At 39.5% G+C, this 14,922-nt stretch overlaps 1 protein-coding gene across 3 annotated transcripts in view; it reads right to left on the bottom strand.

Moving 5' to 3' along the window:
* The window catches only part of LOC118774217 (carbohydrate-responsive element-binding protein), a 28,199-nt gene extending 13,483 nt beyond the window's left edge, over nucleotides 1-14,716 (bottom strand). For all 3 annotated transcript variants that reach the window (XM_036523391.1, XM_036523393.1, XM_036523392.1), the window contains exons 1-7: nucleotides 14,040-14,716; nucleotides 9,161-9,267; nucleotides 8,377-8,459; nucleotides 7,760-7,849; nucleotides 7,282-7,323; nucleotides 1,373-1,547; nucleotides 712-792 (exon numbers count right to left, since the gene is read on the bottom strand). In XM_036523391.1, coding sequence (XP_036379284.1) covers nucleotides 712-792; nucleotides 1,373-1,547; nucleotides 7,282-7,323; nucleotides 7,760-7,849; nucleotides 8,377-8,459; nucleotides 9,161-9,267; nucleotides 14,040-14,377 — 916 coding nt within the window. In that variant the 5' untranslated portion in view covers nucleotides 14,378-14,716. The remainder of the gene's footprint in view (nucleotides 1-711; nucleotides 793-1,372; nucleotides 1,548-7,281; nucleotides 7,324-7,759; nucleotides 7,850-8,376; nucleotides 8,460-9,160; nucleotides 9,268-14,039) is intronic.
* Nucleotides 14,717-14,922: the final 206 nt, after the last annotated feature.

The raw sequence follows: 14,922 nt of genomic DNA, 5'->3' as shown, positions 1-14,922 counted from the left end.
ATAGCTGCTTATCTGAGCTGCTTCTTTTCTTTAATTTTACTCAAAGCAGGTGTTGTGTCACCACTTCTTCACAGATTCTGTAAAATTACGCTCAGAGATAAAAATTAGGAGACACAATGCTACTTAAATTTCCTACTTTAAGTACATTTAATTCAGAGGGTCAGCCTGTTAGAAACATCACAGATAGAGGACATGTAACCAAGGTCCATAATCCAAGGAATATTCATATAAGGGAATTTTTCTCACTTTTACCATATTTAAAGTATCAGCACATATACAGGTTTATTTCAGACATGTAAATGGAAACCAGGATGCCAGAAACAGCTAACAAGAGAAGTCACCACAGAGAAATACAAGCTGATGACGGAGGACTTCATCAAAGCCAGCAGTTTCTTTCTAATGTCAGTGAGGCAGTATTCAGCTACTGCTGAAGGCAGTAAAGCTTCCCTTAGCATGAGGTGGACAGGTGGTCATGTAACATGTGCTGTTGGGAATTATTTTGTAGCGCAACTGGGGCTGCAGGAGAAGAAAATGTCACAGAGGCTGATGATTGACATTGATTTTTCACCCCTCACCGCTGTTAAAAAGTGACTTGTCACTTTCTAATAAAAGATCTGAGAACGTAAAAAACACACTTGTTTTCTGGAGAATCCCTGAAAAGGACAAGTTCTACTGACAGACAGATGGATGAACAAGGGGGTGGGGTCTCACCTGGAATGTCCATGAAGTCATCCAGGTTGGGCTGCAGGGGTGTAAGGCCTGGCTGGATCATATCAGCATTGCTGGTGTAGGCTGTGGAGGCAAGACCAATGTCAGGGAGAGGGGAGGAACATTGTTTGTGTGTGTGTGTGTGTGTGTGTGTGTGTGTGTGTGTGTGTGTTGTGTGAGTACCAGTGCGAGTCTATTTAAATGTGCAGCGGCCCATGTTTCACCTCATCCATTCATCTGGCAAGTTCCTTAGTTGCTTCCTTCAGGGGGAAGTGTCCTTCTGGTAAGCATCAAAATGTGCTCACGTGAGCACTGACAATGTAAGGGTGTGACAGGCTGTGGCCTCGCGTTCAGACTTCTGCGGCAGCTTTTTCTGGGCTAGCAGAGACACGTATTTCTCTAAAGCTTACCCGTATGTTGATACGTATGAGTAGAGCATAAAAAAGAGAAGTGGCAATTTTGAAGATGCCATACATCATGTGAGAAAGCATGTCCCGAAGCTACACATGGATAGCCACAGCTGGAGGAGGAACCAAACCTAAAGTTCAACCGAAAGTTCAACTTATTTTCCAAGCGGACGCCCTCATGGCCTTAGCTGCGGTGAATGAAGGATGACAAAGGCTGCTCGCTGTGAGCGCGGAAGGGCACGGCCGGTCCAACTCACTCTTGTGTCGATCTCCAGCCCAGGGGCAGGGCTTCTGGGTCATGGTGAACAAGGTGTCTGAAATGTCAGACAGGAAGCAGTCCAGATCAAACATATGACTTTCCTCTGGCATGGGCTTGGGCTCCTGGAACATCTGACTGGACCATTTCTCCAAGCCTCCTCGGTATATCTGTCCCTGGGACGAGAACAAAAACGCCGCCACCGTTAGAATGTCCCCGATGGTGCCTCTCATGAATGCAGATGGCCAAATCCGGCACATCAGCAAACTGCATAGAATTTCACACTTATATAAAGTTGGTATAAAACCAACTTTATATAACTTTATATAAGAATTTCACACTTTATTTAAGTGTGAAATTCTATGCAGTTTGCTGATTGGCATCTATTCAAGCCAATCACAAAGCACACTGTGCTTAACTGCAAGAATCAAGCTATAGGAAGTGTGGCTATTTCCTATGCTTTTAACAGAATTTCACGTCTTTGACAGAACCTGATTTTGACAAAAATGTTCACAGAATAATCAGATGAGCATATCATTCAATTCCATACCCAAAATTAAGGAAAATACAGACTGCAGTTATACTGCATAGATTCCCTGGACCTACTTTGTTAGAGCAAATACAGAAACTTTGAAATCAGGGTCTCTGCATCCTTGAGCATGCAAGTCACCCAGGTCTGCTCTAAATACAAATTCATTTATATATACAGTCCTTATCACTTGTCTGGTCTACTGTTACCACTTCAACTTAGCAAGCAAAATCTGACTAATCAAAGCAGTCTAAAAAACATCAGGAAGTCACCAAAGCGTCGGCAAATGAAACAGGCTGAGAGTTCCCTGCAGAAAAAAATGCAAAGATGTCCCATTCGTATAATTATTTAACTGTGCTTAAAATAACACCTGTTACTAACTGGAAAATTAAGGATTCCAAGCCTTTTTTTCTATAATTTAATAAATTTTAAAATTACTCTCTAGACATCAAAATGCATTACCAGGTATCGTTCAGATTATTAGTTTCAAAATTACATTTACTTTATACTCCTAAGATGAACCTATGACCAAAGTGCATGCACTGTCATTAACATCTGAACTGAATTTAAAAAAAAAAACTCAATTATTTAAAAAAAAACTCAAATCCTCTCAGATCTTCTTAATTCCCTGTGCCTACAAATAGCTATCCATTCTGTTAAAAAAAAAAAAAAACTTTGAAAAAGCCCATGGGACTGCTACAAAGACACATCCAACTCAGACCACAATGATGACAGTGGGCAAAAAGAGGCAATTATGAGGCAAAAAGACTGATTCATCAATACCATCACTGACAGAAACACAGAAAGCCACTTTGTGGAATCCCTGACAGAGAGCCCGGGAGAGACGCAGAGCCGGGTTAATAACCATAGAAAGCACTGTTTTAGCAAGACACTTCTGAAGACAGCCTGCATTCTGAGCCAGCGAAACAGAGGTACTCACTACTCTGAGAAATCCACCAGGGAGAGCAGCCACTTGCTGTGGCCAGGAGGCAGGCGCCCACCTTTATAACTTTACCTTAAAGATGCAATTCGAGACCACTGGCCAGATATAGAGTCAGCTGGTTGCGAAGCGGAAGTGCGTTCGATTACGTCTCATTCTCTGACCGCTTTTTTCCCTCTCTCCAACAAAAGAGGAGAAATTATAGTATAGGTCTGTGTTTATCAACAGTCAAGGCAGGGAGGTGGAGGGTGGGGGCGGGGGGGGGGGGGGGGTGCCCGAAAGCAGTTTCACATTAAAGCCTAAATGGCCCTCTTCACTGCCATAAAAAGCTGGAGGGAAAAAAAACACTGCTGGGATCCAATTATAAGGTTTTTTTTTTTTTTTTATTTTGTGCCGCTCTGTTTCAGGGAGAGCAGCTCCGTCTTTTGTCCCTGACCTAATTCAAACAGTTCACAGCACACGTGCAGGGAAACTGGATCCCCGGCTCCCTCTGCAGGCTGATCGTCTTCCACCGCTTCTCAGCCAAACCTCTGGGACACCGAGGAGACTCCCCGATTTTACAAACACACGCACACTCCTGCAAGCGTTCATGCTGATCCTCTATCTCAACTCTGGCAAAGGCAAATTAACCTTTGTTTTCACTGGGGGAAGGTGTGATAATTTGAATATATGCTGACAGCAAGGATTTTATTTGTTTACATTACATATAATGCAATGATTTTTCTGTTGCATTACATGAAAATACTCCAATAAACACTATGTAAATCATACTTGCATATAGCTGTTATTACTATTAGTTAAGGTTTCCCTAAAAGACCCACCTTTATATCATTTTAAGTGTACAGAAGGGAAGTGAATCTTTCAGATTACCATATTTATTTGTGTGCTCATTACCGTATGTGAAGTTAAATCTTTGTTCTTCTGTGGAAATTCATTAAAAGACAGAAGTAGTTGGAGGTGTGAAAATAAAAGACTGTATTACGTTCTTTTTCTTATTCTTAGTATTATTAATGTTGTTAGCATTAACACTACAAGTTCCACTAGTACAGCAACCTTGACATACCCATTAATTTGAACAATTACCCCAGGAGTCCAGCAGTCTCACCCCTGCTCTGTTAATAGCAAAAAATGTTATTGAAAGAAATGTTAATGTTAATTGATACAACTCATCACATCTTGAATCTATAGTTCAATGATTTCTCTGCTTCATGAAACGTGGACAACCCAATACACTGAGAAAAGGAGTTTGAACTGCAGTTTCGCAAGACAGACGAAAATAACATGCACTTTCCTGCTTCCAGAAAACATGCATGCCCCCACTTAAGGTTTGTAACCCTTTGTTTTTTGGTTTGTAAAGCTAGCCCATCACAGTGCAAACTGAAATGACACTGGACATACATATATATGTGGTGTCTGTGTGTGTGCGCGTGCATGTGCGTGTGTGTGTGCATGCGCGTATGTGTGCGTGCACACACACATATGCATGTAGTCATATATACTGTGTCTGTGCCAGCCGGATTCAAGAGACAACCAATGCTCATTCAGTGTGTGTTTGGGGTGCCTCTTGGGCAGAGAACAGGTGACAGGAGACAGGAGAGCAAGTAAGAGGCACAGGGGTTTCTGCCATGGAGAAAAGGGCAGACCTGCGAGGGAAATCAAGCCAGGGTGACGGTTTTGGTGCGCCAGCACGTGCAGTTTCGTTAGCAAAACAGCCCGGCCTGCGATCACCCTCTGTCGTCAGTCCGTTTTTGTCAGCGTGCCGCTCACCGTCGTCAGATGTGCGCTTTCACAGGAGCGTCTGCCGGCGTGATAATGCCGGCCAGGAAGTGGGTCAGATTTGATTAACTGGCATTAAAGTATGAAGAAGCTCTGGTGGGCGAAAGGTGCACACAGAAAGATTAGCAGTATTGTCATAAAGGCAATCAAAATGTGAGTCATTTGTGCTGAGGTGGGACTGTGACGCAAGTGGCTTTACATGTTTATGTTTTTCTGAGTGACCCAAGGAACCAAAGTCTGAGGGAGTCTATTAATAGACAACTGGTCAGATTCAGCAAACAATCCCTGAGCTCCTAACCTACAAACACAAACTCGGCACTGTGGTGTCACAGGATCTATACTGTTTTCCTGTTTAATGGAACATTAATGCAGCCTATAGAACATGGGCTACTGAAGGAACATTGTTCATTTTAAAAGGCAGCACCAGTTGCTTTTCCAATGAGACAGGCAGCACTGTACAGCACCGCAGTCATTGAAGAAACCACTTCAACGCGTGAGCAGGGAATTATCAAGGGTGACGTGTAATCACAGACATCATCAGCCATGAATATTGATGTTACTGACATGTTTAAATTCAGGGGGATAACAAAATATAAGCATATCACAATAGTAGGAAAGATTAAACTATGAAGGCTTTCTGATTAAGCAGCATATTCCTGAATACAATGGAATGGAGCCTACGTTTAAAACTCAGGGTAATCCAGCAGCCAGAGTCCTTGCAGATCCACTCTTATTTTAATTATATGGGAGAATCAAGGTAATTGACCGTTTGAACAATCAGCTCATCCAGATGAGTTTTGGATCAGTCCATCTGAGCAGCACCAAATAGGAACTGAAGCCCTTGAACAAACAATACGCCTAGCTAACAACACCCAAGTACAGTGTTTGATGTCTGATGAGGACGAGTTGTTCCATACTTCATGCTCCATTAGAGCAGCAATACTAACTATTATCTAGTGCATAGTAATATAGCAGGCACCGTTTAATTCTTGTAATTATTGCTGTTTACATATTATATCTATAATCATCGAGTTTTATTGCCAATACTCTTTAAAATCTGCATTTACAGATGTACATTTACAGAGAATGCCATGCATAAGACTACAGCCAGCCAATCTCAGCTAATGACACAATGAGTGTAAATGACAGCAGCGATGCTTGCCTTTATATTGAAAGTGCACAGCAACATGATCATTGTTTACTGTATTCATAATCATTCATGTGGTATTTTTTTTAAATGACAAATTATCTTGGAAATCTGCAATTAGTGGGAGTAAGTAATATTTATATGTATCATGTAACCATCAATGTTTATTCACTCAGGGGCTGATTCAGACTTGAGATACAAGCACATAAAACTCTGATGTGGGAGATGTGCATTTGAGGTGGAGTTTGCCTAAAATGAGGGTGTGTTGCTCTCCCAAGATGCATGTATTGTGACCCGAGTCTCTTCGTTCCACAACTCTTCTGCACAGGAAAAGTTCGATAAGTCATGTGCTACAGCGGACATCATGCATAACAACAACATTATCTGAAACTAGACAGACAAAGTCCAGTGAAAATAAACACAGAAAACTGAGAGTGAGGTGCAAATGAAACCCAGCCTCATTTAGATGGGGTGGTGTTGATAAACAGTGTTTCCAGTGCTTTCGGCTAGATAAAGTAGCAATTGATCATGCCTCCAATCAAAAGACTTGGAATCTGTGCTACAGTCTCAGTTAAACTGAGAAAAAAAAAACAGTACACTTGGTCCTGGCAAACCAGCGGGCAGAGGACATCGTTTTGACATATTTTTCTGGTCGTGACATCAGATAACCAGGAAGTTACCAAACAAACACCTCTTTCTGAAGCTGACGTTTCAACATTGTAAAAAGACATCACATTGAGAATCTAAGAGAGAGGAGCTGTAGCTATAACTAATTTACCAACTTATTGACAATTATTTAATTCTAAACTTTTATTTTTTTCTAGTCATGTTGTTATTTGGTGTTTGTACATAAATGGACAGTTTATATTTTTGACTGCCATTTGAGGAGAACACAAAAATATCAGCTTCAGTCATACAAACATAGTTACCTAGCTTCCTCACTCTGCCTAGTATGTCTGCTAGCTACCTGTCAGATAACACAATCAGTGAGCTAAAGGAGGACAACTATTATAGATACGTTTGTCTGTTGCTGGAATTTTCATTGATTTTATGGGTACCAGGAATTTAAGATTGTTACACATGAGAATCAAACTAAATGTAAATACATGTACATAACATTGAAAATTTACACTGAGCGTGCATTCATGCCCTTCATTCTTACTTATTTTTAAAAAAAAACTGTGTTATACATAATAGATTTAAATGATGACTTTAGGTGATAAATTGAGGAGATAAAAGTTTGTATTCTGGTAAAGACTCTAGGTGTCTTTTCCGCCCGATTCTGATCTGACTCAACCTAAATTGCCCAGTGATTTAGGACACCCTCCTGCTTACAGTATGTGTTAGCTGTCTCATTATACTGCGCTAGCTACATCATGTCCTGCAAGCATTTTATAATTTCTTTCTGTTTTTTCCAAATATTCATAATGTGGTCCTATGGCAGAGCGGGAAAGGGAGCATTTATTTATATATTCTTATAACTATGATATCATACAGAATATATTATCTTTTTCTTACCTGCTGCAACATTGACAAGATACCATCTTTATTTTTCTGAAGCTGAAAACATGCAGAAGATACAGTTAAATGGTATAAATTACAATTGTTTGCCTATCAGACACATTTAGAAGGCAACCTTACTACTTTTCCACAGTCATTCAGCTCATGCAATTACATTACAATGTAATATGAATTTCATTCACAATAATAATACCAATTAATCAGTAACACAAATTAATTGTATAAGATCAGGAGTTCTACTCTTCAGGTACAGTGAATGCATATAAAGTGTCCTGTACATGGAAATAATAATGAGAAACAGTGTAAAATATAAAACGTAATGAAATATACAGAATATTAAAATATAAAATGTCAAATATAAGTGTTGGTATAAGGGTGATCATGGTTCTCACTAATTATAACAATACCACAACAGACAGCAGTTTCTTAAGGGAGATCCATGTTGACAGCTGACAGTGGCTTTGTGAATGCTTACCCTTTTCTTGTAGTATATTCTCCATTTGTGGTATTCTTTTATAACTACTTCAATCCTGCGCTTCCAGTAGCTGCCTTCCAAAATGATAGCCTGACAATTTAGAACAAAACACAAGATTGACACAACTGAAGCAAAAAATCTTCACAATGCACTTTTTCATGACTTTGAGTAACAAACATATACAAGTGACACATATTTTATTAACATTTTTGTTCACTTGAGTTTTTTTTTTTTTTCAAAAGAAAAAATACTGTTAACAAAAACTAAAACAGATTATTATTTGAAATTAGAGGCAAACCACTTAGATGTTAAATTGAGTCTGGGCCTTCCTCATGAATGAAGAGTATATCATTTAAACTCTATTTTTCATATGCTCCATTTTTCAGTCCTTAGTCCAGTGATACTGTGCTTGCCATCATACATGCATTTTAGTATTCTATATATCAGCTCAACCTGATACATAGAATGTTTATTCTGCATCTTCTCAGACAAATAGCATACTAACATAATTCATTAGCACAGGCAAGGCCAAAAGCCCGAAGACCTGATGTTTGGGAAACCTGCATGCCAGTGTGGCTTGATTCTCCCCTGGGCCCCCAGGGATGAGGGCCACTCACCTCGGGTTTGCGATGGGCGTCTGCCTCTGAGCCCTCCAGAGGCGTGACAAAGCCACAGACAGGGTTCTTCCTCTTCTCCACATCTAAACACAGGGCACTCGTTAAACAGGACCCAAAGCTGTTGCTATCTGATGTGTTAGCCTGTCCTTGTATTGTTCTGACACACACGTACAGGCACACTTCTTTAATCTGTGCAGCCTTGGTTTGATAAACTTGATCATTAAACCCCTGACTACTCCAATGCTTGTGTGTGTGTGTGTGTGTGTTTGGTGTAAGTGGACTGCATCAAAACTATCTGTGTAGCTTGTACAGCAGCTTTAACTGCAAATTCTGGGGATGAATAAATGAAAACTGTTCTTCCACCCCACATACGCAGGCTTCAGGCACATGCCATTCCTCATTTAAATAAGCCTAGTGAATTCTACGTCCTGGATTCGACAGTCTATTTAACCTCTGGTAACAAAGAGGCCTAGTTCGGTGTGAATAGGCAGCAACTCTCCTACGCATGATGTAACAATTCACATAATTTGCTTAGGTATAATGTATGCATTTTGACTTTCCAGTTTTTACTGTATGAATGGATTCTTTGTAATTTACCATGTTTTACACTTTGAATCCCTGTGCTCTGCCACAGATTTAGATTTTCAACATAAATCCTATGTGTTATTCAGTAAGAGCAGAGGAATGAAACTACATTCAGCTGCCATCATCCTATAGACTTCCAATGGTAATCCACTCGCTATAATGTATAACGTGCCAGGAGTATGAAAGAATTAAGACTCACATTGTATGTACCAGGCTCTCCATATCCCATTGTTCAGTCGAATTTTATCCCGCCAAAGTAGTCTGAGCCCTTTGAAATTCTTCCACTTTGGGGAGACAATTTTTCCACTGAAAAGAAATAGGCACAGGTAAAGACATTTGGTCAAGTTAAATGTATCTCCCAACACAATACAACCTAGTCACACTGAAGTAAAAGAGAGAACAAGTCCAAATATTTAACATTTCAGTAACATGTGCTCATTTCATTGCCTTTGATAAACACCTCAGAGATCTTACGACCTGGAGCAAAGTTTACTATGCCTCCCCTCCCACCTGTGTAAAGTGCCCCAGCTACCTTGAGGTATTGATTTACTAAAAATAGCATAGAGATTTTGAAGGCACTTAAAATCAACTGGTGGCGGATTTTTAACAACTTCCAGTGATTTGCAAAAATAAAATGTTATGGTGCATTCGGCTGGTTTAATATAGCAGAGCACCTTGTGCCTCGTGTGCTCCAATGCACCCCTCATTTCACTGGCCAGCTGAATCTTAATAACATCATTCAGTTTCTTCAAAGCCCATACTGCTGCTGCATGCATTTTTATCACTGAAATGGACTGAATCTGCTTGATTTTGCTTGACATAATCATCTTCATGTGCCACTTACAATGTACAGCTGGGTAGGTAATGGGAAAGAGGCTATTTATCAACATGTTGACAGCCATTTTCACCGTTTTTGCTGCATTCAGCACCTCAAGCAGTGAAAAGGAAAACTTAATGACTATTATTTATTTGGTTGCCAGGTAGCCTGAGGAAGTACTTTCAGGGTGTTGTTTGCATTATAAACGTGATAGCAAAAAACACTTCTATGTACGTGATAGAACATCGAAAACAGCACATTACTGTGAGGATCATTAAGTCCAGCAAGTAATTGCTATATAAAGCATGATTGCTATATTTCTTAGGGTAACCATTCTAAAAATTATTTTGACAACAGGGGGTTTTATTGACACATGAATATTGTTATCAGGTAAACGGCCAACTCACATTTTCGTGCCTACAACAAACAAAGACTTCTTTAGAAAGAGCTCTATTCAATCTACTGTATCTGCCATGCACGTTGTCCTCAACTTTAACTAATGCATGCAAATGATTTTGTCTTTTGATGATATAACAAAAGAAAATCACTGGACTAAATTTCATGATTCAATTTTTATAAAATACATCACTTCATGCCTTTCACTTAGCATAAGACATTCAAATTTTGGCTCATTCTTTTTGTCTTTTGTGCTGCTGTTTTCTCTTCCTCATTCTGGGTAGAACAGCACTTTGAGGGGAGAGTCACATTAGAGGTTAAGCCAGTGAGATAGTAATCTCCCCTTGCATAAAATGCTCACTGCAAAGCCTATCTCTGCCACTACTGTCAATTTTTGCTACCGTCAATACTGTTAAAAAATGGCACAAGTGCAACCAAACTTTTTATATTTATAGTTTTATAGTTGGTAGGTAGCAGGTAACTCATGTCCTCACAGCTCCAATTCATTGAAAAGGTTTTTTCCCCAGTCCACTACCCACTTGCACTGTTGTTTTTGTTTTGGCAGAGCACCATAATTGCACTGGCCCCACCTCCTTTGACTACATTTGAACGCTGCCTTTTGATTTGACAGGATGTAGACTGTCAAAATGAAAACAGATTTATTTAGGGAGCAGAAACGCAGTTGTCAAACACAAGGCAATGATGCTAGTGCAAGTAGATCAAAAGGTAAGTACATGGGGAATAACCCTAAAGGTTAATGGTGTGCTGAAGTTCTGCACTGGCCAATCTGAGTACAGAGAAGAAGAAAGGCTCTAACTCAGTTATCAGCTATCATTTTTTTCCAGCCCAAAATATCAATATCACATTGACCACCTACTTTGATAATTGGACCCAAAAAGTATGACAATCAAAAAAGGTAACACATGCTTCAATTTCAAATTCAAAGTCAAAGGTATACTATGCAATTTTTGTGTAATTATGTATTGGCATTGAAATTTACATATGTTGTCATCAATCACTGCTTAACAAATGTGTGATTCAAATTAATCAAATGACTTCTTCATTCAGCCCCTGATTTTACTTGTCATACAATATAAGGTTGGTCTCACATTTTGCTCTCAACACTAAGGATGTAAACCTCTGGCTTAGCAACGATACAATCTAACAAAAGTATGCAATACAATATTAATACATAAGCAACCATATATTTATATCAGAAAATATCTAAGAATTGACTTTGATACGATGGGATACAATTCAATATGGTACATTTTGACACAATATAATTCATCTTATCCTTAAAATTACTCTCTGCTTTTCAACAAATGTAGAGTGTCTAAGTGTTAGTTCTTTATACCCCTTTGAAATGTTCAAAGATTGTCACAATCACTTGAGTTTCATCCAGACTGCTGTCTTAACATGAACTTTTAAAAAAAATCAGTGGAATGGATGGGATCTGTTCCCACATGCAATATCAATACAGTATCAATCAGTAGAGCAGATTTTGTACTGATGCATACGAATCAACATATCAGTACTTGCCTACTAAACACAATCTCCTTCCATTCCTGAATCGAGAATTTGTGGAAAGGAGCCTTCTGATGACCACATTCATTCTTTTTAGTTCAAAACAAGAATATTTTTTCATTGAGCTGCAGACTGTAAAATGAGCTGGACTAACAATGAGCTATGTCCTATCCTATACCTTTGGCTCAGGAACACACATAACCATTACCACAGCAGTTCCAGAGCTGCATCAAACAAGAATCACCATTTGTTATTTGTAAAACACACAGCTACTCTAAACTTATGCAGAGTCACAGAAGCTAGCTTTCAAGGACTTTGGTTGACATCTGCCTGTTGCTATCAATATTTGATACAGCCAAGGCTGGAGTGGGGTGCCCTTTTAAAATGACACAGAAAACAGCATGTTTTGATGATACTAAATGTTCAGCCTAATCAATCATTGCACAATTAAACCATTTTGACTGTCAGAATAAAGGAAAAGCACTGTGATGAAGCTGATACATGTAGAATGACACTAAGAAAACAGAAGGAAACATAACAATGCATTCATTCAGAGGAACACTGGATCACCTAATGTAGAATGTGCATTTGTAGTTACTACCTTTTTACATCTTCTGAACTTAACATTCAAAGGTGATATAGTATTATGCTGTAGGTTTACACTTATTGATTGGTAATGTGAAGGAAGAGCAGACAGATTCCTTGACTAATCTCTCTCAGTGTAAGTTTGAATTGATCTGTGAATACCAAGGTAAAGAAAAATATCATGACAAAAAACACAGTTTAATGTTAATCACTTCTGAATTTGGCAGTCTATAAACTCTGAACATTATTCAATGTAAGACTTCATTTTTGTATTTTTTCATTTTTTATATTTTTGAATATTATCATTTATCTGCACAGCAGTACTGATAATCTGATTATGATACAAGCTGTACTGATAATCATGTTATATTACATTTTATATATTACATATTGTCATTTAGCAGACACTCTTATCCAGAGAAATTTACAGGTTACAATTTTATCCATTCACACAGCTGGATATTTAAGTACCTTGGATCCAAGGGTACAAAAGCAGACCGCCAGCAGGGAATCAAAACAGAAAACTTTCACGTATGAGCCTTGCTCCTTACCACTACACCACACTGCTGCCCTATGCTGTCATATATTTCCAGCGATTTGCAACATCTGAAAAGGAACTGCTTGTCTGAGACACTGGTGGTGCTTACTACAGACATCACCATTGGCAGCCAGCGTGTGAGGGTTGATGTCTGGGCAGTGGAAAATAAAGTAGAACAGAGGTTAAACTGGTTGAGACAGTCAAAACAACGATGTTGTCTTTTGAATTGTACTCCAGAAAGGAATGATCCCTGCCTCAGCTGCATTGGGACATACTCCAGCTGTTGCCAACTCAACCCAAAAGTCCTGTTTTTTTTTCCTGAAATGTTCACAGAAGGTTCGCAAGTACGGTACATCACGTTCTGCTACTCATATCCTTCATTTTAGCAGTGGGATTGCATCCCAGTGTTGTTAACGTCTGCCATTGTGGGTTGACGACTGTAGGTAAATTGCCATTATATCAAAACAATGATAAAACACACCACCTCTGCCAGGGTCAGTGCCCACTATGTCATTTCCCCAGGGGTCAGACGTTCCTTTCAAGAGGATGTTAGGCCCAATGGTCAAGAAAAAGGAGATAATCACATTTCACTGTGACACTAAAGGCTAAAATGATTTAACTATATGTCAGCATAAAAACTATTTTAAAATCAAGGTTTTTAATAAATCTTAAAAATGGTGTATGCAAACATTTTTTGTGGTATTTTGGACTGACCTTTGTTTTAAAGCTTAGACAGGTGCAAATGTTCACTATCAGCTCTGATAATGACTGTGGCCAAACCAGGGAAGTTGCATTCTGCAATCAGGACAATTTCCAAATCTAATAAATGTTTTATGAGTGAGCACTGCTGATAATGAAGGAGGGGCTTCAGTAACACTCTAAACCACTTGGGTAAACAATTGTGGATTTTAGTATTGTGGACTTTAGAACAATGCAACATATAGCCATCGAAACCGCATACTACAGTAGGTTCTCATCTGGGACTATTAATTCGGTAAAAGGTACATTTATAAATAAATCCAGAGATTTAATATTTAATCTACCCAGATAAACTATGCACCACTAAATACTGCAGAAAGTTAACTAACTGCCTTTAACATGGGTTTAAAACCCCAGTGAGCGCAAAAAACGCAAAAATCGCACAATACAGAGAGAGACTTACAACTGTGTGTGACATTACTGTACAAAATAAAATAAATTATTGGCATAATTTACCTGTATGCCAGGGTCATGCACTCAAATAACCGGGTCAGCGTTGGATCAATGCTGAGACTTCCAGAACTTCGTGGTCCGTACTTGTAAGTCTGACACCACGTCCTGTTGACAGTATCAAAGTCATAACCCGCTGAGGCCCCACTCTTTCTCCTCCGTGAGGAAGAATCACTGTGCGGAGACGACACCATGAAGTGGCCACTGTGGATAACCTGGCTGCGCAGAATGGACCCAGTAGGTTGTCCTGTTCCACCGCTCACGGCTTGCTCGTCCTCCGGATCAGAATCTGACTCCGAATCGGGAAGCTGGTGCTGTGGTGCCATTCTGTCTGCCTTTGCCATTGTAGAGGTATTTTCGTTCTTCAGCAATGACTTCCACAGCTTACACTAGCTCAGCAATTTCTCTGTAAGAACCTATCTGCTCACCCTATTCACCGTGCAATTTGTGCTAAAGAGCGGCAACAGTGCAATACTTCACAAAATCAGCACGCCTCTCCCCAGTGCATAGCTGCCGTGAAGTGGAATACATTCTTTCTTCCAGCCAAAATCTTTCTTCTCCACTGTTACATCTCCAGCTACAGCCGATCATCAATGATCAGTTACGACATAGGCAAATCGCATGCTTATCAGCCAAGACTGCGGCTTGTTGTGAACTTCAAGCTCTAACTAGTGGCAAGTCCCACAAGCATTCTGGTTAAAGTTGAGTTGGTTACACGGGCTTTGAATTATGTAAAGAGACCTCTGTCCTGCCTCAGCCAACTACACTGCATTTAAAGGGGCATGCACAAACGTCTTTACATTCGATACAGGTGCATCTGAGGAACTTAGCTAGGGAAAAATATGTTTATGTTAAATTTATGTATATGTCTTCAATATGTTAATAATTA

This window comes from Megalops cyprinoides, chromosome 3, assembly GCF_013368585.1.
Source record: "Megalops cyprinoides isolate fMegCyp1 chromosome 3, fMegCyp1.pri, whole genome shotgun sequence".
NCBI lineage: Eukaryota > Metazoa > Chordata > Actinopteri > Elopiformes > Megalopidae > Megalops > Megalops cyprinoides.
Note: the sequence above shows the minus strand (reverse complement) of the source record. Positions and strands in the feature narration are given on the sequence as shown.